At 35.3% G+C, this 26,684-nt stretch overlaps 1 protein-coding gene across 1 annotated transcript in view; it reads left to right on the plus strand.

Moving 5' to 3' along the window:
- COL15A1 (collagen type XV alpha 1 chain) overlaps positions 1 to 26,684 on the plus strand; it is a 274,055-nt gene that overhangs the window by 70,168 nt on the left and 177,203 nt on the right. Inside the window, exons 4-11 of the mRNA XM_074196725.1 lie at positions 1,336 to 1,410; positions 3,606 to 3,686; positions 7,553 to 7,772; positions 10,501 to 10,613; positions 12,013 to 12,150; positions 21,846 to 21,923; positions 24,464 to 24,580; positions 26,082 to 26,198. Coding sequence (XP_074052826.1) covers positions 1,336 to 1,410; positions 3,606 to 3,686; positions 7,553 to 7,772; positions 10,501 to 10,613; positions 12,013 to 12,150; positions 21,846 to 21,923; positions 24,464 to 24,580; positions 26,082 to 26,198 — 939 coding nt within the window. The remainder of the gene's footprint in view (positions 1 to 1,335; positions 1,411 to 3,605; positions 3,687 to 7,552; positions 7,773 to 10,500; positions 10,614 to 12,012; positions 12,151 to 21,845; positions 21,924 to 24,463; positions 24,581 to 26,081; positions 26,199 to 26,684) is intronic.

Here is a 26,684-nt window from a genome sequence, read left to right on the forward strand (position 1 = left end):
TACAGATAAAGCATTCATACCTCTTGCCCCTGTTTGTATGTATATGAACAGACCTGGGGTACACTTGTAATCCCTGCACTGGGGAGGTTGAGGCTAGTGAATAGTTTGAACTTGAGAACTTTGAGCTATAGTAGGGCTAAAGGTAATCAGTAGCTCAAAGTTCTCAAGTTCTCAAGTTCTCAGAAGGGGGCTCATGGAAGACCATGAGACAACCCCAAGAGGGAAGTGTAAATTGGGCCAGATTAGAAATTAAATGGGTTTAAAAAAAAGAAAAGAAAAGAAATTGAATGGGTTAAAGCTTCAATACTGATCAGCAGTGGATTCAGGACTGTGAGTGACTACTGTACTTCCAGTCTTAATAAAATATATTAAGACTGAAGGGTGTGTGTGTGTCTGTGTGTCTGTGTGTGTGTTCATGAGTGTGTTACATATATGTATATATGTATATTTATATGTGTGTATATGTATCATCTAGAAGTTAAACTTCTGCTTAGTATCTGGATAACAGCTTATCTCAAAGAAATTACATGAAAACCTTTCTAGGTTGGTAGTTTCCTCCAATACTTACAAAGCTATGGCAAATACAAAGTCAGCTCTGTACTATGATAAATAAACAAAATAAGATTTTAGTCTAGGATATATTTATAAATTTTCAAAGTTATTCCTTTATAGCAGCTACAAAGTATTGTAACCCTGATAAGGTACTTAAAAACTGAATGAATTCATAAATTATCCTAATAAATCATTACAAAGGGAGTAAAATGTTCTCATAAATACATATTTCTAATCATACTATCAAGGAAGAAATGAGCACTGTGCAGCCTGCTTGATTGTCCCTTGGTATTTAATTAATGTAAGACTGAGCATCATAAAAACTTTTAAATACTTTGAATACTTTCATGTGTTCTGGAAAGTAATTTTATTTTTACAAATATGTGTTATGGGTGTCATTTTTTAACATTGTATTTATTTCTCACTCACTCTCTCCAAATTAAACTCTCCCTTGTGACAAAGAAAACAAGAAAAATATCCTCTATAGCCAAGTAAATCATGTAAAAGTTTATGCAAATCTTGTATATGTTTGTTATATGAGGCATTTATCCTAAAGGTTCTTTTTCTTTTTTTTCCCAAGGCAAATGGGGTAAAGTGACTTGCCCAAGGCCACACAGCTAGGTAATTATTAAGTGTCTGAGGTCAAATTTGAACTCAGGTACTCCTGACTCTGGGGCCGGTGCTCTAAACACTGCACCACCTAGCTGCCCCAAGGTTCTTTTATATCATGTCATTCACACATTCTTTTATATCATATCATTCACGAATTCTCTTTTCATTTAGGGCTCAATACAACAATTAACTGTTCAGTCAGATCCCCACCCTTCCAAGGACCAATGTGAAGATGATGACCCATATGTGAGTACTCCCATATTTTCTAATTCAACTTTAATTAAGCTACTGCCACAGACAAAGGTTGATTTTCTAGCAGATCAATTTCCACTTTAAAAAAATTGAAACCCTCTGAAAAATCTGTAAATGGTTTGGTCCATGCTCTACTTGGGGTGTTTTTTTTCAAAACTTTAAGGATTTTGTTGGTTTGTGGATCCAATTCTAGATGCCCTGGACAGGATACTACCATCTTTGAGGACTCTATGCCTGTATTTTCTACTGAATTTTTGACATATATTTCTCCAGCACAATGAAGCTTCTACAAGTCAGAAACTCTTAGCATCCTTAAGTAGTGGAAGATGGAATATGAAGCTGACTGAGCCCCACCAAATAAACAGAAACATCTTTGTTCAAGAGGGGAAAAGTTATATCTAAAGGGAACTTCCCAAGCATATGGAAATTGGGAAATTTTTCTATCTCAATTAAAACATGAAAACAAGTTTCTATAAATAGAGGATGCATTTTGTAGCAGTAACCTAAAGATACAGACATACAACTGTAAATAAAATAGAATTAAATTATATCTCCTGGGTCTAATTGAGCTTTCCTTGGGTCATCCCAAGTCAAAACTAAAAAAAAGACAGAAACATCCATTGCCTCTTGCACCTTTATTTTTTTTATTTTTTAGTTTTTTTCAAGGAAACCAGGGGTTAAGTGGCTTGCCCAAGGCCACATGGCTAGGTAATTATTAAGTGTCTGAGACTGGATTTGAACCCAGGTACTCCTGACTCCAGGGCTGGTGCTTTATCCACTGCACCACCTAGCCACCCCCTCTTGCACCTTTATTTAATAGAGAAGAGGGAAAGACATGCTGTTCTGTCTTGTCAAAAAGAAGGAACCACTGTATTATGTCATTACTCTTTCCTCTTGGGAGACAGGGCTAAAGATCTGAGAGCTTTGCCTTCTTACTGTAGTCTTTATAGCTTGCTTCTCAGTATCTCCTGAATTTTGGAGACAAAAAGGTACAGCATTTCATATTCTATGTCAAATTTGAGGGCTCATAGGGAGAGTTACTACCTTTTAAGGGACAGATCAGTTTGATTCAAGGAGGGTTTACTTTCTTAAAAGTAGAGAGCTGCCTCCTTAATCCAGTTACATGAGTCTTTATTATCTCTTATCCAAGATGTGCTGTTCTGCTGAAATGAAATAATAAGAAATTATGCCTCCCCTGATTCCAAATAGGTACAAAGAAATTACATATCAATAGAAGATCATAATGTTGCCAGAGAGAGCCAAGCATTTAGGCTGCTAATAACTATAATTTAGAAAAGACGTTGATACCCAGGAATGTGTCCAGAAGAGGACAAGGGTATCTTGAAAATATACCTTCCAAAGATTTGTTAGAAGGTCCTGACATATTTAACCTGTAGAAGAGAATACTTAAGAGGTAAATAACAGCATTTTTCAAATTGTTTGAGAGTTGTCATGGGAAAGAGGGACTATGCTTATTCTAACTGACTCTACTGGATACAACAACAACTAAAAGCTGAAATTTACACAGAGAGATTTCATCTCAATTCAAGAAAAAAATTACTAAGAATTTGAGTCGTCTAAAACTGGAATGAGTTGCTTATGAGGGCAATGAGTTCTGTGTCCCTAAAGGTCTCCAAGCAGAAGTTGCATGACCAAGAAATGGGTGTTTTTACTTTGGATGGGGTTGAACCATATGACTTCTGCATTTTTAAAAGATCCTAGATTCTTTACCAGTTGATGGTTAGCAATGATATATTTTCCATCAATTTTCCCCAGAGTCATAAAAAAGTGCAACTAGATTTTAGAATGAAAGTAAATAACAATAGATACAATGCATATGTGTTCATGCAAGAATTAAACTAATTAATCCTTTATGCTTTGTAAATGAGACTTAATAAAAACATAACTGAAATGCACTGATTCTTCTTATACTTTCATTTTAAATCCTTTTCTCTTATTTATTTACAGAGTATCACCCAATACCAAAACAACAAACAAAACAATTGATTTAAAAGTGAAACATTCTCTCAAACCAGCATTTTTAAATTTACCATTAAAAAACAAGTGCCAAGCAGGCTATTGCTTTTTAATCAGGCTTAATATTTTATGGTGGATATGGTTGTCATTATTATCTCATGTTAATTATTTCTCTTCCATATGGTATATGAGTTTCATTTGATTTTGCCTAGGCATCTGGAGAGACCAGTGGTCTTCAGGAAGCAGAAGATGTTGCTGAAATACAAGAAGCCATCACATACACTCAACCTCCTGTAAGTGGTTAATTAATTAATTATTTTACTGGTAGAGCATCAGGTTGCAGTGCAAGGATCTAGGGCTTTCTCCCATCTCTTCATTTCTGTACTCAGTTGATCAAAAAGCATCAAGTACCTATTATATGTCATTGTGGAACCCTAAGTAGTTATATCAGCCAAAGGCAATCAAGTCCTAGGGAAAAGGACTCCAATTATTCATACAAAATCTTGTGGTGTCATGTAATTTTTTTTTCCATCTCTGCTCCTTTGCTTATTGCCCTTGTATCTTGCCCATTACCATCAATGGACACTAAAATTCTACACATCCTTAAAGCCCAGCTTAAGCCTGCCTCTTGAATTATTGGAGAGAGTAACTTCAGTAGAATGTTGGGGAAGGAAGTTTGGTTCTAGGAGAAAGTGGGCAGTGAGATAGGGGGTGAGTATTTTTTTTTAAAGAAAATTAGTAGTGAAAGGGAACAGAGAGAAGGAATGGTAACGATGAGAAGGAAAGATGAAGGAAAGTCCTTTTGCTGGATTGAAGAACGTTGTATATATTTGTAGGCATTTGGAAAAGAGTCAGTGGTAAGGCTAAAGTGTTTGAGAGACAGAATTCACTGGATCAAGGTCTTGGAGGTGCAAGGGGAAATGAGATCAAAGATACAGGTAAAAGGAACAGCTTTGGAAGGGATCCTTCTTTATGAACAAAGACATGAAGAAATAAAGGTTGATGATGGTAAGAATAAAAAGAGAGCAAAGAAGCTCATGCCAGGAAGGTTCAATCTTCTTACTTATCCTCTAATGAGGGCTTGAAAGCATATGGAAATTGGAGAAAATTTCCTAGCTCAGTATAAATATGAAAATTCATGAAAACAACTTCTATAAATAGTGGAGGCATTTTGTAGCAATAGCCCTAAATAATACAGACACACAGTGGTAAATATAACAGAATTAGATTAGGACTCCTGGGCCTAATTGAGCCTGTCTTGAGTCAAAGCCACAAGGCCAGCCCCAGGTCAAAACTAAGACAGACAGACAGACAAATACACTCATTGCTTCTTGTACCTTTGTGCAACAGCAAGAGAGAAAGAAAAGGGCATTGTTACCATCTGCTGTTCTGAAATTCCACTGTCTGACCCCCAACTTTTTGTTCTATTTCTCTGTCCTTCTCACATATATTAAATTTATTGTTTGCCCTAATTGTGACCTTTAGTTCTCTTCCCCTCCCTTTTTTCTTAGTTCATCTTGCCCACTTTGTCTCCATTTCCCAGGCTTGAGCCATGATTTGCCATTTTCCATGTTTCACTAGCTATTAATCCTTGTCCTTCCTTGTCCTCTCCCTTCCTTTTCTCCTCTCCCATCTTCCATCATGCCTGTGAATCATTATCCCTGGATAATGCCCATCATTTTATTTCTTTTCTCCTGCTCCAGGACTTTTGACCTCACTTACAAAAGTACTGACATTTTCATGGCTTCCATGATATTTCTTTTCTTTACTCCCTGATTACAAAATCAGAGCTTTCAGGTTTGGGGGTACTAGGGGTGAGTGAGGGGAAAGAGAAAGAGAATTATATAGCATCACTGGGTACATCTTGTGGTTGTTGAGTTGAAATGAAGGGATCAAAATAGCTTCCCTATCCATTGAATTCTTTGGTTCTATTCCTTGATTCTCAGTATGAGTTACATATGACTCCTTTTGGTTTCCTGAATGGAAATTGGTTGAATGGGTAGTTGGAGTGAGGTGCAAAACTGAGTCTGTCTGACCTTTAGAAGAGTAGAAATCTCCATTGGGAGTTTGTTGATTTCAGGGTGAGGGAAGGTGGTCCTTGAGCAAAACGGGAAATCATCCAAAGTTCAGTAGATTATTACAGGAATTTCCTCATAAGAGGATTGACGCAAGTCTTTGTTGGCTAGTAGCTTGAGAAATGTTTTCTGAGGCATTTCTTTTCCCAATTTTAGAGAACAGAAACTCAAAAGAAAAGTTAATGTTGGCATATGGTGTTAATGAGGGCAAGGTCTTTTGTTCAGTAAGGGAGAGGGATGGTGGGAGGAGAAGAAAAATTCAGAGAGATATAGGCAGACACACAGAGAATGTGTATATATATACATACATATATATATATATATATAGCCACAAATATGTGAATGTATATTGTATTTGGTGTGTGAGTGTGTGTGTGTGTGTGTGTGTGTGTGTGAGTGTGTGTGTGTGTGTATGAATTGAAGATAGTATGGAAAGAAGGCATTAGGATATTGGAGGATCATTTAGTTGTTGTTTGAGTTGAATATTGGAGGAAAGAAGGGATTCTAAGAAGCAAAGATGAGGAGGGAGTATAGTCCAGGCATGCCAGACAGCCACAACAAAGGCTTAGAGATGGGAGACTGAGATGTTTGTGAGAAACAGTATTATAGCCAGATCATTTGACTATAGAGTAATATATAATGAGACCAGAAAGATATTTGGAGTATCCATATTGTGATGGATTTTAAAATGCAAACATAGGGCTATATTTTATCTTAGAGGCAATGAAGAGTTACTGGATTTAATTGAATGGGGGAGTGATAAGGTTAGACCTTCCCTGAAGGAAAATTACTTTAGCAGCTGTGCAAAGGATAGATCAGAGTGGTGAGACCTGAGTCAGGGAAACCAATTAGGGGGTCTATTGCAGTAGTCCAAACAAGTGGTAATGAGGATCTAAACCAAGGTATGATTTTGTGAGTTATGAGAAGAGGATGGAAACAGGTTTGTGCAGGAGTTAGTTCTTATTAGCTCTCCATAGGTGGTTGTTAAATTTTAAGTGTGAGCATTTATGCTACAGAAATAGAAAAATGCTCCAAATTGAGGCTTGATTTATTGGTTATCTAGACTTAGAAAATGACTGAAAAATGTTAATTATGTAGATTAAGCTTAAGAGTGTGGTTTTTGGATAGGTAGCTGTTAAACATTTGCTAGCAAATTTTGGATTTGAGAGATGCTATGGAAATATAAACATGATATTTAAAAATTGATTTAGCATGTGGGCTTTGGGGGAGTGAAGGGTCCTGGAAGATAACACTGAAGTCATAAATATGAGTTTCCTTGTGTTATTGTGTTTTGTCACTATTTTGGCAGACTGAGTCAGTCAACAAACATTTATCAAAAGGGTATTGAATCCTAAGGAGATGGGGAGAGGGATTGGACCTATGATTTCACTGGTATAAGGAGCTTTAGGGAGAGGAAACTTCCTAATAAAATACTTATAAAATAATAATAATAAATATGTTATATTCCTAAAAGTGGCAGTGGAGTGGTACACTAGATAGAACCCCAGACCTAGAATTAAGAGGACTTGAGATCAAATCCAGTCTTAGACACTTACTAGCTTTGTGTCATTTAACCCTTTTTGTTTCATCATCTATAAAATGAGTTGGAGAAGGAAATAATAAACCATTCCAGTATCTTTGCCAAGAAAACTCCAAATAGGGCTAATGAAGAATCAGACATGAAATGATTCCACAACAACAAAACATTTCTATAATTAATGCTTTCTAATTTATAAAGCACATACCCACATGTTGCTTCAAAGAATACGATAAATGAGACTGGCATTGCCTTACTTTATTCCCAAAGATGCCATCTGGTTCTAAATTTTTGCAGTGGTAAATAGGACAGTAATAATCATTTGAATATATTAAATAGAATGGATTCTTAAATGAGGATGTTTAGAAGAAAATCAAGTCTATCTTCAGGTCTTCATAAAAATCTCTTTTCTGATATCCCCCTTTGTAGGTGAACAAGTTTACTCTTGACTGAATTGGCATGTTTTGGGTGTATTTTCTTTTTCCAAACTATTGAAAGATGTTTCCTTCACTTATTTCTAAGAAAATAATTTTAGATTCTTTTTTAGCCCAAAGAAACAAAAGCAGAACCAGTAGAAGAACCTCCAACAACACCATCTGAGTCTAAGGAAATGGAGCTCTCAGGGGATGCTGAGACTGAGGATGGTCCTGAGACTGATGATAGCCCTAAGGCTGAAGAGAGCCCTAAGAGTGAAGATAGCCCTAAGGCTGAGGATGGTCTTAAGATCACCAACACCAATCATACAGACTCAAGCAACTCAGAACAAGGCCTGTTATTTAATTTATTTTGTACTCTGAAGCTTTTTTTTTTAATCACAAAGAATTCTACCCATGAGTCCTTGAAGACTCTGAGGAAGCCTCAAAGATTAAATAAAAACTAGTTCATACCTGCATGGAGTTTGGGGAAAAGAGGTTGTAAATTCATAGATAAATTTTATACAGATTGGAATATAAGTGCTTACAGATGAACACAGTGCTATAGAAAAGATGAGAGAGAAATTCATTCCTATTGAGAGTGGGACAAGAAGCTGGGAAACAAAATTTAATAAAGAAGACCTCAGTTGAGCAAAGCCTTAAAGGATAGACTTGCATGGATGTATGAAAATCTAGTAGTTTTTAAGATAGTTACTCAAACTCACAATCAGTTGGGTTTCTTTTAGAGAGCAATTACATGATTTGTACTTAGGTAATTTGTAATAATTAAAATTGTAATTTATATTAATAATTCATTATTAATTTTTAGTTAATTAATAGGATTTAGAGCTAGAAGAGATTTTAGAGACCATCTAACCTAGTTTCATCATTTTACAAATGATGAAGCTCTGACTCTGAGACGGGCAATTGATTTGTTCAAGATTTTGACCTATGACTCAATCCTGTCATTACTGAACTTTGCTGGGGATAGAATAGTTTGAACTCAAACTATAATTTAACACATGAGAGAATAGATAGTAGTGACCAAAGGAACATAAGTCTAGAGCTCTGGTCCTGAAGGGGATTTCTGATACCATCTAGTCTAATCTGTCCATTTTACGGATGAGAAAATTGAAGCTCATGGGATGTTAAATGTTTTACCCAAGTTCACACAAGGAAATGCAGTTGTACAGAGAAAATATATTTTGAAACATTTCAATAAAATCATAGGCAAGTTAATCTTTGAATATCCTCCCAATACTTACAGATTAAAGTCTATACTCGTAGTCTGATCTTCAAGAGCCTCCATTTTCTGACCTGTAACCATCTTCCCAGACTTTTCTTATCTATGCCCTGATTTCCCCATGAAATGGGACCAAGCTACTAAATGGTATAATGATTAGAGACCTGAACTTGAAGTCTGAAGACCTCAGTTCAATTTTTCTCCAGGTTCTAGAGTAATTCTAGGCATGTCATTTGAGGCTCTCTGTTTTGGTTCCCTCATCTGTAAAAAGGAGTAGGTAAGAGGGTCTACCTTACAGGGTTGTTTTTCTGTGAATATTGAATGAGTTAACATATGTTAAGAGCTTCACAACCATTAAAGTTCTATATTAGTAATATAACTAACATTTATACAAGATGCCCTCAAAGTCTTAGTGATGCCTTAAGCTATTAGTTATTAAGCTATAAGATAGGAAGCTATTAAACTTCACTAAGACTTTTATACAACCCTTGTGATATAAAAATGATGATGATGATGATATTTAGCATTTGTAACAAGATGTCTTTAAAGTCTTAGTGGGGTTTTAAGCTATTGATTACTATATTATTATCTCAAAACTTGACTAGGGCTTTTATATTTTATGCAACTCCAATACTGTAAGTAACTAGCATTTATATAAGGTTTAGTGAAATTTTTAGGTATTAGTTATTAAGCTATAAGATATTAAGGTAAAAACTCCACTAAGACTTTTGTACAACTTATAATCCTAGTGATATAATAAGTACTATTATATAAGGTGTGTCTAAAGTCTTATTGGAATTATGTCATTCACCTATAAGCTAGTAACTTTAAACCTCACTTAGATTTTTATATAAATGCTAGTTATTATTATTTCCATCTCTGCACTTTACTCATACTGTTTACATATGCCTGGAAGACTTCCCTTGAACTCTCACCCAATTCCCATTTTCCCCTGGTGACAGATTGCCATCCTTTAAGGTTTTGCTCAACTGAGATCTTCTTTATTAAACTTTGTTTCCCAGCTTCTTGTTCCATTCTCAATAGGAATAGATTTCTCTCTCATCTCAATTTATTTATGCATTTACATTTCCTTTCCCCCTAAGCTCCATGCAGGTAGGAACTAGTTTTTATTTAATCTTTAAGGACTTGCATGGACTCAGTAAATGTTTGATGAATAAATAAGATGAAAAAAAGATTGAGGGGTAGGAGAGGGGAGTAATTGAGTTAGGGTCTCCTAGGTAAGGAGAGATATTAATCCTGTCAGAGTTGATCATATGGATGAAGAGTTAGGAATGAAATTAAGACTGTTAGATGCCAAAATGACTAGTCATTTTGATGAACCAGCTAAACCAATTATTTTAAATTATGTAATCAGTCCTACCCCCCCAAAAAGTTATTTGACTGAAATTTTCACATTTCAACAAGTTATATTAATATTTTATACTGAGAAAAGATTATAGAAGAATTAGTGGGATTAGAATAATTAGCATGTGACCCTAGTCAAATTACTTCCTCTTTGGGTCTTGATTTCATCATCTGGGGAATGAGGCAATTGGAATAGATAAACTCTAAAATTCCTTCTAACTTGATATAAGAAGTAAGAATAACCTACTAGTCCAAGTCCCACTTTACTGGTTAAAGAAGGACGGCTTGAAGCACTCTTTAGTGCTTGGCAGCCTTTAAGGGATAAGAATGACAATAAAGTCTCCAGGCAACCTCATGACTAAACAGTCAGCTAGACCTTTTGAGTCCTGTGAGAGTGTATGTCCCATGGGAGATGTCAAACTGATTTTCACCTAATCTTTATTCTATAATAGAATGACCATTTCTTTAATTTAGGATCTGGCGAATCCATTCATGATATACAAGAAAAGGATAATGCTACTGATAGTGACCAAAAGGCAGAGACTGGTTCAGGAAATGAAGAGCTCCTTGAAATAAGTGGAGAAAATGTGAGTAGTAAATATGTCAGTTCAGTAGGGAGCAACTCATTTACTTATTTCAACCTTATTGAATATACCATCGTCCCCTGAAAACATTATGTCAATTTGCTCAACTTAATCTGATGTTTCCTCATGACCTACAGATGATTCTATCTCAGTTCTTCAATGTTATATACTAATGATGCACAATAACATAGAAAAACTCCAACTATAGACCCAGTGATGAAGCATGTACCAGCTCTGTGAAGTCAAGACTTGGGGGGATAGGGATACTCATTGCCAGAAGGTTGGCCACCAGTGATGAAGTTTTTGGCAATTTACATAGGCAATACATAAAACCTTCAAAAACATGATCTGTGATGATAGAGGAAATGAGCATCCATGCCCCCCAAAATGACATCTTTGGAGGTGTCAAAGAATTGCTTATAGCTCTGAGCTGGGTATAGTACAGAATTATAGGAAACCACACTGTACTCTTGCTCTGCTGCTCTCTCATTCTCTCTCTCTGGAGTACCAAACATGGAACAAATTTTGCCTAGATTTGTAATTTCATTTATACTTGAATTTAATCATAATGTAGATTGATACATATAAATGATTAACTTAATTTCTTAGTATAAAACTTCCATCTATCAAATTTCATATAGTGCTTTACTTTCCAATGAGCTTATCATTGATGATAGTTCATAGTTCTCTGAGTTTGAGTCTTACCTCCTTCATCCCTTTCTTCAACTCCCAATACCTACTGGAAGTTGGAACATGTATTGACTTTTTTGTGGGATATTGTGAGGATAAAGTGAAAATAATGCTATTATTAAAATAAAAATTGCTAGATATGCCTGAATTTTATACTAATTTCATTAGCACAGTGACTGGCAAGCATTATGTGATAAATAAATGCTAGCTGACTTTTCTTGACTTGGAATCATGGCAGCTTACACTTCAGTATTACATTAGATCTATGATTTTATTAATGCAGTTTAAAACCCATTTATATTTACCATCCTATATAACTCTTTTCTATGTCTTGTTAATCTGCCATAAAGGATCCAGACAACATATTTGGGCCCTTGACATTGAATCAATATCACTGACAACTCTTACCATGTGATTGAACCAAACTTGCTCCAATTTTTTTCTTTCACATTTTTCTTTCTTTTCTGCTTCTCATTCTTTTCCATTTTTCTTCCCTTCCCTTCTTTCTTTCTTTCCTTTGTTCCTTTCTGTCTTTATTTCATTCTTCTTTCTTTCTTTCTCAAACCTTTCTGATAACAAACTTTATGTGCAATTCTTTGTTTTTAATCCCTAATCTGAATTTTTCACAGATTGTGATATTCCAAGACTTGTCTCCATGCAATGTGATAACATGTTAAAAAGATAAATGATAGCAATTGCTTCTTTTTTTCAGGATACAACAGATGAAGAAGGTCTGATGGGAATACAAACACCTACCAAATCTCCTGGAAAAGAAGATGAAAACAACCTTCCAACTTATGGTCCAAGTCAACCTATGCCAACAGTACAACCTGAAAAAGCTGACAACTTGGTAAGGGACATGTATTTTCTTTAGCTAGAATAATATTTCCCCCCTGCCCCCAAATGTGTGTTTCTTTTCTCTCTGTACCTATCTCTCTCTCTCTCTCTCTCTCTCTCTCTCTCTCTCTCTCTCTCTCTCTCTCTCTCTCTCTCTCTCCCCCTCTTTATCTCTCTCTCTTTATATAGATAAATAGAAAGATAGATGTGTGCATACATATGTATTATATAGAAAGATGTGTGTGTGTGTGTGTGTGTGTGTGTGTGTGTGTGAGCAATACCCTAGTCATTTCAATCAGATTTCCATGTTTCAGTTCAGTCTGGGTTTTCTTGGCAAAGACACTACAGTGGTTTGCCATTTTTTCCCGGCTCATTGTAAAATTGAGGAAACCGAGGCAGAGTTGTATGACTAGCCCGGGGTCATGTAATTAATAAGTATTTGAGGCTTTATTTGAACTCAAGAAGATGAGTCTTCCTGACTCTAGGCCTAGTAGTCTATTCACTGCACAACTCAGCTATGGTGTGTATGTTGAGTGTCTGAGTGTGTGTGTATGCTCATGATAGACAAAAGTTATAGAATGGGAACAATTCCTTGTCTTTTTAAAGTTGACTGTCTTCATCTTAGTAAAGAAAATGCAGTCAGCTATATTTTGAGAAGTGTAGCAATCATTCATTCAATCAAGAAATAAATTGTACTAAGGGTTGGGAATACAAAAAGGGGCAAAACACAGTTCCAGGCCTCAAGGAACTCAATGGGGACAACAACAACAAATAAATATATACAAATAAGCTATATAAAGGACAATGTTTGTCCTTTGTTCTTAAAGAAGAGCATGTCATCAAGGAGGTGATGCCATGACCATTACATGAATTGGATTTGAGTGAAACTAAGTCACCAACTTCACTTTCTCCTCTGGAGCCATCTGGGTCCAGTGACCAGATATGAATCAGGATGACTGGAGATGGCCATGGATGAGAGACAGAGTTAAGTGACTTGCCCAAGGTCACACAGCTAGTGTTCAAGGACACATTTGAACTCAGGTCCTCACCATCTAGCTGCCATATGTATAGGATAATTGCGAAAGAATTAACAAAAAGGAAGTGCTAGAATTAAGAGGATTTGGGAAAAGCTTCCTGTAGAAGAATGAATTTTAGTTGGGGCTTAAAGAAACAGAAAAGCCAGGGATCAGAAATGAAAAGGGAGAGTATCTCCATGCATGGAGAATATGCAAAATATGGAGAAAGAGAAAATGTTTGAAGTAAAGAAATGTAGTGTCTTCTATAGAGACCAATGTCATTGGATCAAAGAGTACATCCTGGGGAGTATGGTGTAAGAAGATTGGAAATGTAGAGGGTGTCAGATTAGGAAAGGTTTTGAAAAAGCAGAAGATTTTGTAGTTGATTCTGTAGGCTTTAGGGAGCCCCTTGAGTTGATTGAGTAGGAGTTTTATGGTTGGACTTTAAGGAAATTACATTAGTGGCTACATGGAGAACAGATTGAAGGGGAGAGAAACCCACCAGCAGGTAATGGAGATAATCTAGGTATGAAGTCATGAGGGCCTGTACCAGAGTGGTGGAGTGTCTAAATCAGTATGAAATCATACACTTAAGAATCTCAGCGTTGGAGGGTCCTTCAAGGATCATTCATTCAAACTTTCTCTGCCACTATGAACTATGTAGATTTTGTTACTTAATATTATTTACTTTCATTATTTTCTTTAGAAAAAGGGGTCTTGTGTTGGATCATACTGGGGGGATTGGAGGGAGTATGCTATTTCACTTGTGATTGGAATTAAGTAGTTATTTTTCAAGGGGCAGCTAGAAGGTACAGTGGGTAGAACACTGACCCTGAAGTCAGGAGGCCCTGAATTGAAATCTGACTTCAGATATGTGCTAGCTATGTGACCTTGGACAAGTCACTTAACCCTGACAGCATCGCATCCAGAACCATCTGCAGTCATTCCAATCCATATCTGACCACTGAATCCAGATGATTCCAGAGGAGATAGTGAGGCTGATAATTTTGCACAATTCCCCACCCTGCCCTTGCTCAAATCCATTTCATGTAGTTGTTATATCATCACCTCCCTGTTGTCATGGTTTTCTTTGAAAATGAAGGACAATCATCATTTAAAAGAACAAAGGGGGGGTTGAATGAAAGATATCTTTCTACATTTGAATATCTTTAGAGGAAATAAAAGTTTACTGGTCCTTAGTTTTAAAAATGTTGGTCCCTCATTAGTCAGGAACAGTTGTCATTTTTAGAGTCATTGGAATTGTAAGTACAGAAATAAAAAGAGACTCAAAGGTGAAGGAAAATTCCAATTGACCACATGGTTAATGACAGTCCAAATGAAGGGGGACCAATGATTCCTTCATGGGGTCATGTTCATGTTTATTTATTTTGGAGCAGTTTATTATAATCTTGTTCTCTTGGACCATTCCACAGTATTGCTTTTGTGCCATAAGAAGGGAGGTTTGGGGATCATGGGCTCAGTGGGTAAGTGTGATTTATCCATGGTGACAAACCTAGTGAGAAGAAGAAATATAAGTGACAGACAGCCTGTGTTTCTATTCACAACTTCCTTTTTGACTATGCTCTTCTCCCTAAGGTACATATACAGAACTAAAATTCAAACACCCTTTAAATAGCTAGGTCACGGCTAAAAGAAAAAATAGAGACTTTTTTTTTCCTTTTAGTGTTAAAACCTTTCTGCTATACTTCCTGACATTTCCTTTTAGGGCATACCTGCTTTAAAAAAACAACAAAACAAAACAGGTCTCCATTTATTCTTTTATTTAACTTAAAATGATCAGTTATGATATTTTTTTTATTTCACTAAAAGGAATGCTTAAAAGAAAAACAAAGTCATTTTTCTCTCAATATTCTGGCAAAGGGGATAGAATTGACCTCGGAGTCACTTCATTTTTCACTGCTATAAGCAACTCTATAAGACTAAAATCACACAGAAGAAACAGAGCTGTAATTATAAAGAATTCCCTCAACAAGAGGGAACTCTTCATAATGATAAAATCAAAGATCCAGTCCTCATAAACAAATTCTTCATAAAATATATTTTGTTCATGGACCCTGATACTATATAACTCATTCAGTCCGTTTCTTAGGGCAAATTTTAGATTTTTAACAAGTGCATAAGAAAAGAGCTTCTTTCTCAAACCTATGTTGCTGTATAGTTGACTAAAATCAAAATAAAAACAATTGCTTATGGAACATTTCTTTGATATACATAAAACTTTTATTTCAAAATAGCTCCATTTCAATAATGCAAAAGTAGTAAAAAAAAAAAGGGCATGTGGTTATTTAATAATGCCTTTTGGTTTTGAGGTACATGCTAGATTAAGTTCTTCCAGGCCTTGAGATATCCAAGGTTATATTTTTGCCCAGCAATTTGGTTGTGATATTAGGTTCTCAACTCTCTTGTGTGTCAAGTACCATAAAAGGATTTTACAGTAACCAAAACCTAATCCTGTTAGCAGGTAAATTACCTCCAGCAATAATGAAAAACATTAATTTTCAAGGACATATTTTCTTTTGTGTTACTGAAGTGCTATGAATGGGCTGATGAAAAAGCAGAGAGATGGGTCACATTAAGCTCAAGGTATTGGTGAGAATGAATGCCCTTAGAAACCACAATCACTTAAGAATGCATAGAAATTCAAACGTTGCTCTTTCTATACTTCAATTTCTTTTCAAAGTCATTGTTATCCACCTGATTCTTTCACTTTGGTGTAGGTAAAATGACTAAACATTGCTCCTTAGATAGATGATTTATATCCTGAATGCAAGATACAAGTCCCATATAAAATAAAATAACAAAGGGTAGGGAAGATAGAAATTCAGGTCCATCTATGTGTTGATCTGTTTTGCTTCACTGTATTTTGTTACAGGCCAAGGATGAGGATGAGGGAAGGAGAAGGGAAGGAATATTTGGGAAATGAGAGTCTAAGTTCCAAGAGGGTCTTACTTTGACAAATGTAAGCAAAAAGTATTTTTAATAGGCAAAAAAGAAGTTAAAAAACTTGGAATCTTGAAGTAGATGTCTTTTAGACCTCTTAAATTCTGCTTGTGTAAAAGAGAACTCATTATCTTTTCCCAAAACATTTTGCCTTTTCCTAGCTTCCCTATTACTATGAAGGGTACCACCAGCCTTCCAGGTACCCAGGCTCAAAACCTACTTGCCACCTAATCTCCTTCTTATTCCCTATATCCAATGTGTTGCTAAGACCTGTTGATTTTACCTCTAAAATATCTTTTGGGTATACCTCTTCTACTCTTCTGATGTTGCCATCATTCTGATGCAAGCCCTCATTATCTCATACCTGAACTATTGCAAAAACCTGCTGGTCCCTGACTTAAGTTTCTCTCCACTCTAGTCTAGTCCACATTCAACAGCCAAAATTTTAAAGATGATTTTAAAGAGCAGGTCTGACCATGTTCCTAAATCACCTACTCAATGAACTCCAAGGATTTCCTATCACCTTTAGAATTAAATATAAAATCCTCTGGATGTTTGGCATTCAAAGACTTTCATAACTCCCCCACCACCAATTTTCCAGTCTTCTTACACTTTAATTCCTCTCCTCACCCTGCCACCTGCCAAATATTCTGTCATTGGGGGACACTGCCATCCTTGTTGTTTTTTGAACAACGCACTCCAACTCCTCCTTAGACATTTTTACTGACTGTCCCTCCATACCTGCCTCCCTGACTTCCTTCAAGTTCCAGGAAAAATATTATTTTTCTATAAGAAGCCTTTCCCTATCCCCCTTAATGTTGGTGCCTTCCCTCTGTGGATTATCTCTCATTTATTCTCTATATCATCTTAATTACAATCTCATACATCAGCTGAATAGCCTATGGTATTGGTTCTTGAATGAGGTAATAGAAAGTGAAAACTAAATCTTAATTTAATAATCAGTTATTAATAGAGGAGAAAAATAATCATGTCTCAGGTAGTAGCTTTTGTCCTATAAAACAAAAATAAATAACTCTATGGTTATTAAAATATTTGGACTCACCAAAACATGAAATTCAAACATTTCAGAGGGCATAACTGTTTTGAGAGGAAGGCACAAAGAATCAGCCTACAATCAGGAAATCTGGTATCTTAGTCTTACCTTTCTGCTTGACTGTGGGAAAGTTAATTTGTCTCAATTTTTTTTATTTTTAAAATCAGATGATCTCTAAGATCCAAACTCTAATATTCTAGGACTCTTTAAATTCAATAAATATTAGTGCAAAGCAAATACATAAAAGTTTCTTTGTTCTGTTTTATATTCTTCTTTATTGATGCACTTAATTTTTAAATTCCTAGCAGAATAGTGTTATCTGGGGTTTTTTCTGATGGTTCTTCCAAGATGAAGGATTTAACTTAGTCAAGAGTATGCTTTAAATAATTTTGGGCTATAGATTTAAAAAAATGGAATTGATGAAGGTAAGGGAATATTTGTACTGTCCTTACCTAGCCTAGTGCTTGGCATATCATTGGTGCTTAATAAATGTAAATTTGTGAGGGGCTGCTCAGGAATAGAAAGATCAGGAAAGGGATTAAGAAGAGAACCCAACAAAGAGAATAAATACTGGTGATCAGCCCAGGAAAGCAGTCATTACTCTGTTTTGGGTCCTCAAGTATTCCTACCAGTTGTCAATGATTTATTTGTGTGAGAAAAGTACTGGGAATCTCATTGTTCTACATTCCCTAGTTGGATGATTAATTAGGTTGTTTGCTAATCTAGATTCATCTTTCCCCACTCTTTTTTATGGATGGCAGTACATTGATTCTAATAGATGGACTTATCCTGAACAAAGCAACAAGCTCTGCTTTCTTACTCCAAAGTATTCAATCGTAGTAGTAGTAGTAGTAGTAGTAGTAGTAGTAGTAGTAGTAGTAGTAGTAGTAGTAGTAGTAGTAAAGCAAACATTTTTGAGTTATATTCTTATGGTATCATGGATTTAGTACTAGAAAGGACCTAAGAGACTATCTCCAGCCCCCTCATTTTCAGATAAAGAAATTGAGTTCCAGAGGCTAAATGATTTGCCCAACACATGCCTTTAGATGGGGAATGGTATTAACTGTTTTATGTTGTTCCCTCCCCTCCCAGCCTCCACACCTCCACTATGCCAGCCCCTGACACTCTTTCAGGCAAATTTAAGAATGTGGAAGGATTGTATAGTAGGTTGTATAGTAGACAGAGCTAGCTGCCTCAGACACTTAATAGCTATATGACTCTAAGCAAGTCACTAAACCCTATTTACTTCAGTTCCTCATCTGTACAATGAGGTGGAGAAAGAAATGCAAATCACTTCGGTAGGTCCAAGAAAATACCTAATGGAGTCATGAAGAGACAGATATGACTGAAACAATCAAAGCACAAAAATTAATCAACTGCACTCTGCCCAAATAGGTCTAAGGAATAAGAAGCTTACTATAGATCTAATGAATTCCTTAAATTCAAGCTATAAAATTATATATTCTATTATCTCAATAATTTTTCCCTCCACAATAATTATGTTACTGTTCCCACCAACAATAATTTGTACAGCAGTAGATTTCTATAATATAGTTACTTAGAACTTAATTTTAAGTCAACATTTAATACAAAATCTAGTGTAAAATAGACAATTTAATAAATATTAGCCATCTAAATGACTGATCCTTTCCATAGCCACAATGCTCTCCTGTAGGGTTTAAGACAAAAACATAAATTGACCATTGAAATGTTTTCTGGTAAGGTATTTGAAGGTAGAAAGAATGACAACGTATAACTAGCAACTTATAGTGTTGTATTGTTCCTCATTTGAACTTTGCAACAACCTTGTAAGCAAAGTGATGTTATTATCCTTATTTTACAGATGAGGAAACTGAGGCTCAGTGAGATTGTGACTTGCCCAGTATAACACAACTAGTAAGAATCTGAGGCAAAAATTGAATTTAGATCTTTCTGACTTCAAATCCAGAGCTCTAGCCTCCTGGATTTTAGAGTTGGAAGGCACCTTAAATCTAAGCCTTTTCTTATACAGTTGAGGAAATCTGAAGCCCAGAGAGAAAATAATCGATATGATCAATTTCATACAGATAAAAGATAAGAATCAAATTTGTACCCAGGTCCTCTGACTCCAAAGGCAATACTTTGAATCTCTGGAGTTTGGGTTGGAATTCTTGCTTTCCCTCTTAATGTGACTTTAGGATAGTCTCTTCACCAATCTAAATGACAATTTCCTCATTTATAAACTGAGGATAATAATTCTTGCATGGTCTGTTTCTCAGGATAACTGTGAGGAAATTGTTTTGCAAATCATTAAGTCAAAAGTACAATATAACTTGAAGGTTTTGCTATTTTTATGCCTTCTTGCCCCCAAATTTGTCTTCTCTATTACTTAATTATTCCAATTCTCCCAAGAGTCATTCTAAAGGGATGAGGTACTTACTATTACCCCTTCTTCTACATGAAGATCAAATCTGAAATTTTTTATCTCTCTCCTCTCACTAATGAGGACTACAGAGATTAATGAACATTTATTTGGGTTGAATTCAACATTTTAATAAAGTGTTTTGATTTTAGGCTGAAAGAGAACTCCTAGGACTGAAAGAACAGGCTGATTATAAAGGAGAAAAGGTTCATAAGTATGGAACTGGTACTGAAAGAGGAAGATGTTTTGAGTTTATTGTCTTGAGCTTTTTTAAAATATCAATTTAATCAACTCTATCTAGTTTCATAACAAAAGAGTGATTCGGTAAAGGCTTAAGTAGAACAAATAAGAAAGAGGATGACATCTCTGTGAAATTAGATTAGAGTCACTCACTGAAACAATCCTTAGGAGTGCTTTTTGGGTGAATTTCCATGAAAGATTTTTAAAATGGCAAGAAGACTTGATCAGTTTCTCCTATCCATTTCATTTCCTATAGTTGGTGGCAAATAGCTCTCCAAATGAGAGATTTATATCATAATTTAGTGTCTGTCCTCAAGAGAAGAGGAGAAAAACTCATATACAATAGTTATATGTCCAAAAAAAGATATATTAGAGGGTTTTCTTTAAAATTAGCAAGAGAGGATGAGATTAGAATGTTGTGGTCCTTCACAACGGCACTTAGATGATAGCAATGATCCAGAAGTACTCTAAAATGGCTTCTCAACTTTTCCTTTTGTATAGGAGAAATTACACTTTGTGTAAAGGATGCTTCCCCACTTTTCAGTGTTTTCTGATCTATCCTCATCGAGGATGATAATTGGTGGGGAGGGAGATATTATCTATTTCTTCTGTTTTCAGGGATGTCTGAACACAAAAATTACTTGGGTGAAATGCAAATATGAGATTGGAAAATTTCCTCATTCCTCAAGATCAGATAACAATGATGATATGAAAGATCTGATCTATGATCCTAGGTAATATGAAATGTTTGAGTCTAGACAGACACATATCTATGAAGCCTGAATTGTAGAAACAGAGAGTATACATTATATATTGCCATCTGATTTGAAGCATGAAAACAGAAGAAAGGAAGGAGCAATTAAAACTCTAGGATAACCAATTTTTGTGATAAGAGGAGCCTTCCCAGAACTATGGCTTGTCAATGCCTAGAAACCATTCGTGGATTGTTCTCTTAAATCAAAGGAGGGAGTGAAAATAAACTTCTTATACACTATAAGGGGAGGAGGGGGAAGGGGAGAAAGACCTCAATGATTAGTACAGCAATATAGAAATGTGTGTAAGCATATGTTTTCCCTACAAATAATATCATTTCATTTACATTTTGCAGTTACAAAATTCTAAGAAACAAACAGATCCTTATACACATAATTAGAAGGGTCATGGAAAACCACAAACCAAACACTATGAAATGAATTTTAGCAGTCATAATTAAATGGGCCCCCAAAAAAAGTCACTCTAAAAGTAAAACCAGCAAGGTGAAATTTAACAGGCAAAAATTTAAAGTCAAGCCTTTAGGTTCAAATCTTCAATTGTGTATGTACCAGGAGTTCTTTAGAACAAAGACCCATAAACCAGTGTCTCCTAGTGAGTCCCCAGAATACAAAACAGTTTTGTCAAAAAGTTCATATGTAAACAAGGTCTTACTTCTATTGGAGAAAAAGTGTTCCAACTCCTAAGGATAAAAGTAGTGAATAGATTACCCGATTATCCCTTCAAAACCAACAAAGAGGATAAAGAATGATTCAATTATAGCTAGGTTTTTAGGTAGCTTTTGTCAAAGTTCCACCCTAAAAAAGCAGAAAAAGGAATAGAGCTTTCTTCTCTCTTTCTCTGGTAAATAGTTGGCCCTTACCAAAATTTTTAAGTGGATGAAGTTTGTTATTGTTAACTTTTCATCTTCCTTGTCTGCTCTTACTTGTTAGCACAAATTGGCAATGGAAACTAAGGGAATACCATGAAAACCAGCTCTCAATCCATATTATCTCTTATACACAACTCTAAAGTATTCTAAGTTAATGGTTTTTAATCATGTTCTTTTCTCTCTTCTTTATAAATAAGTATTTGGAAGAATTAGTGATGATAAAGGTCAGTACCAGGGAAGGTATAATTGATCAGACGTAGGAGAGATTCTTGACTAAGGATCTGTAATATCAAATATAATAAATCACTTTTTGTAGATGGAAGAAGTATTTTACTGAGAGATTGACTGGGAAAATGGAAGAAGTCTAAACTCTGTTGACTTTTCTTCCCTTTAGGATGATCCTGGTGAAGGACAGGCAGGTCTTCCTGAGTTTCCAGGTTCCTATGGTCCCTCTGGGCCTCCTGGAACATTGGTAAGGCTCTTATCTGTGTTGTATTCTATAGTAATGAATGCAGAAATCCATGTATCTGTCTTTAAGACAATTGATAGTTCTTTGAGATTGTTACATTATATCATAATATTATATTATATCATTATAATATGTTACATATATTATGTTATATTATATTTATTATTTTTTGTTACATTATATCATATCATATTGATGGAGTTTGGCATTTAAAGAATAGGTAGATAATTGATAAACTCAATGTCTGAGAGATAAGAGGAACATTTAAGTTTATTATACTTCTTCAAGCAGGCTGAGTTCCAGGAAAGAACTAGCAAGTTGGAAAGGGACAGAGAAACTTTTAAAGGGAAAACCAAGCAAGGGGAGGGAAACTGGGAGGGATTGGTAAGACTTAGGGAGGAACTAGCTCTGTGCAAATGTCATTTAGGGAATCAAATCAGAAAAAGTCAAGGATAGATAGCTCATTATTTATGCAACATTCTGTTATCTCAACACTTCTTGTGTATCCCAGGCTCCCTTCCAGGGCCCAGATGATTGGGTTCTGGGGCATGATGGCTTTGATATAATGTATAGGAATGTTTGCAAGATACAGGAAATATGATATGGAGAAATTTCTGACCAAATACAGGATAGTGAGATAGTCTTTATCAGCTCAAGAGAAGCATAAAACAAGTTTTCCCAGAGATATTACAAAAACATTACATTCATTTAAGTTACTCAAAATTGGGTTTTGTAAGCAGAAAGTCACCATACAGACAGGTTATCTGTTTCCTACCATAACATTTTTCTCAGTTTAGCATTTCCTCTACATCAATAACTTCAGATATAATGTAATAATATTATATCATATATATTATATATGAAATACATATGAGATATATGAATATATGCTGGATCTAACATATATATTCACCAATTTTTGAAATCTAATTTTCCTAAAAAAGGTTTTGAGGATAAACTATACTTTTATAAATATATATAGATATAGATATACATATGTAGTTGTACAAGTATATTTGTGTATTATATATTATCTCTTAGGAACTGTAAATTGTTTTACTTCTTGAAATCATGTTCATAGAATTTGTAATGAAGGTTCAAATCATTGAACACTAATGGAAAATCTAATGAGGGAAGGATACTATGTTTATCATTCAGGAAAATAATTTATTAAAGTCTTTGAAGGATTGGACATGACAAATAAGTATACAGAGCATTTATTAAATGATTACATGAGAACAAGAAGAAAGCAGGACTTCCAGATGGCATAAGATCAACAAGGTTCTGCACTAAAGGATATTAGACAAATCAAGGATGTGGCATGTAAAAAGTTCAAAAGACATAATTTCTAGGTAATTTAATCATTGTATTAGTAATACATTTTAATTAAATGTATTTTAAAATAAAAGGTCAACTCTTGAATGCCAAAGACAATCATGGCCTGAGGGTTAATGGCTTATATGTCCTTAGAAGAGGATTTGCTCCTGAGAGTGGCAATCAACTCTGATTGGTTAATAATAAATGAGAGTGAACTTTACAAAGAGAAGTGAGCTTACTGTGATGAATGGCTAAGAGTATCACTCTTGGACATCAAGACTATCCCTATACTTAGAACATCCCCAGCTTAGACTATGAATCTGTATCTCCTACCCATACCTGAGCTATTTGGGTGGAGTAGCAATACCCAGAATAAGGAGAATGTTAATCCTATTTTTCATCATCCCTATCCTTAAGAAATTGGACAAGGAAATAGGAAGGGGGTGCACTGGAGTCTCCTCAATTTCAATAATTAATTATTAATATGAGAACAAAATAACCATTTTGTGTAGAAATAAGAATAAGGGAATAGAAAGAGGAAACAAAGGTAGCTATAACTAGGACTTCTGTGGAAAGTATAGTCAGTGAGATTCTCAGCTATGTGACTTAATTATTCAGTCAAATTCAAATCTTTCATAAAGTCTTCCTCACTAAACCTTGTCAATACAATTCTTCTTCTAGTATCATGTAATACTTTGTTTTGTGACAGTGAAGGGAAGATTCTCTGATTTGAGAATGTTTGCAGATTTAATTTCTTGGGAGAAGTGTGAGTCTTATAATTTAGTATACATCATGATATCCCACAGACACTTGTTCATAGTAGTTTAATAAACAGAATTTGTGGGTGGCTCGGTGGCACAGTGGATAGAGCACTGGCCCTGGAGTCAGGAGTACCTGAGTTCAAATCCAGTCTCAGACACTTAATAATGACCTAGCTGTGTGGCCTTGGGCAAGCCACTTAATCCCATTGCCTTGCCAAAACCTAAAAAAAAGATTCTGAATAACTGAAAAAAAGATTTGCATTTCTTTTACTGCTTCAAATTGATATTTGTATTGTTATTAACTACCTTATCAATAAGTTTTTGTTTAAGCTCTGGTTTCTTCTTTACATAGTTCTCTAAGTATTGAAATGACCAAAGTTTTTTTTTCCCCAGAAACATAATCAGTTTTATAATGTGCTGATTTAAATTAAGGTTTAAGGAATGATTGATTTCTCTTGTTCAAAGGGTATAATGGAGATTGATGAGTCTGGCTTTGGTTCTGGTTCTGGCTCTGGTTCTGACTCTGGTTCTGGTTCTGATTCCAACTTGGTTCACTTTGAAGGCAGTGGGGAACTGCTTATAGTAAGTATGAATCTCTATTAGACATAAATATGGATTAACTAAATCAAGTCTTTATGCAATATTAGTATAAGAAAGTTCAACTGATAAAAACTATGGAATGAATTACTGTCAGCATTCCTATTTGTTTAATCTCATATATTTCTCTGTTAAAGTAGACTAATTTTTCATGATCTCCTACTCTTTCTTATAATCTCCATACTCTTTTGTAATAGATATCTCCAGATTTGACCTATTCTCATTTTATTTGGCCTCTCTGTAGCATTTGTTAATATTAAGCCTATACCCTTATTGAAACATTACTAGATTTATCATAATGGAGTAGAAAGAATATTGTGTTTATCTGGGATCTTACCCTCCCTCTGCCACTTATTATCTGTGGGCAGATATATCATCCCTGTGGGTCAATTTCCTCATTTTCCAAAAGAGGACTCAATGATCTCTAAGGTCTCTTAGCACTCTGAATCTATGTTCTGGTGAACCCTCTCTTTCCCCTTTTATCTATTCAGATGTTATATTATTCTGATTTTTTTCCAGGGCAGTTAGATTGTGTGGTAGGTACAGTACAAGATCTTAGATCAGGAAGACCTAAATTCAAATGTGACCTCAAGCCAATGTAACTCTGATTAAGTCACTTCCCTATGAGCTGCCTCAGTTTCTTCATCTTTAACATGTGGGGTAAAATTGCATCTACCTCCCATGGTTATTATGGGAATAACATAATATGTTGTTTGTATGATGTTTGTAAAGTGGTTTATAAACCTTAGAGTATTATATAACTGCTGTTAATGTTACTATTCTTGCACTCTTTTTCTCTTCTTTTTTCTTTCCTCTAAATGTGAGTTTTTATCAAGGCTAGTCTTTTGTTTTTTTTCTCTCCTTTTATAAACTATCTTATTACCTCAATTCAGAAACAACTCTCAAATCTCTCTCTACAATTTTGACTCTCCTCCAGTCCTAAGTTCTAACTAGAGTTCCTTGAGGTCCCAGAAATATCCTCCCCCAACCCCTGCTCAATTGGATCCTGTACCTTTTAACATTAAGTTATTCTCCTTTTGATTTTTTTTTGTATTTTCTATTCCATCTATATTTTTACTTTCTGATTATTCCTGTAGCTGAATACTATATTTAAGAAAGATTTTCACTGAAAAAAGCCAAAGCAAAAAAAAAAATGCTGGCTAGAGTTTAAGATTCCCTGACCATTTCAGTTAATTGATTTTTTTTTTTTATTATTCAGTACTCTTTAATGGGAGAGTTAGGTGACACAGTGCAAAGAATGCTGAACTAAGGATCATGAAGATTTATTTTCTTGAGTTCATATCTGGCCTCAGATACTTAGGAGCTGTATGACCCCTGGTCAGTCATTTTGCCTCAATTCCCCATCTGTAAAATGAGCTGGAGAAAGAAATGGCAAATTATTCCAGCAAATTTGTCACAAATACCACAGATAAGATCACAAAGAGACAGACATGACTGAAATGAGCAACTATTATTTGTTTTTCAGGGCCCTCCTGGACCACCAGGGCCACCAGGATCACCAGGTCTTCCAGGAGAACCAGGATCTGAATTATATATTGGACCCCCAGGAGAGGATGGACCATCTGGTGAACCAGGTCCCCCAGTGAGTATAAGGAATCATACATTCCTTCTTTGAGTAAATTCAGAAGCTTGAGGCAATTAGGCAGCATAATGAATAGAGCACTGACCTTGGAGTCAGGACTTGACACTTACTAGCTGTGTGACCTTGGGTGAATTACATAACCCTGTCTGTTTCAAATCCAGAGCCATCTCCAGTTGTTCTGATTCATATCTAGGCCCTGGACCCAGATAACTTTGGAGGAGAAAGTGAGGCTGGTAACTTAGCACAGCACCCCTCACTCAAATCCAATTCGTGTGCTTATCATGGCATCACCTCACTGATGTTATGGTCTTCTTTTGAGAACGAAGGAAAAACATTATAAATTCAATACCTTAAGTTATTTCTAGATTACTTGATCAGGTGAAAACAAGGGTTAGAGTAAATTGTGGCTCCAGTGAACAAAGCATTATACAAGGAATTAGTTTAGTTACATTCAGAATGAAACATGGTCAAGTTTAGGTTGTTGGG

The sequence above is a fragment of the Macrotis lagotis genome, chromosome 8 (genome assembly GCF_037893015.1).
Source record: "Macrotis lagotis isolate mMagLag1 chromosome 8, bilby.v1.9.chrom.fasta, whole genome shotgun sequence".
Taxonomy (NCBI): Eukaryota; Metazoa; Chordata; class Mammalia; order Peramelemorphia; family Peramelidae; genus Macrotis; species Macrotis lagotis.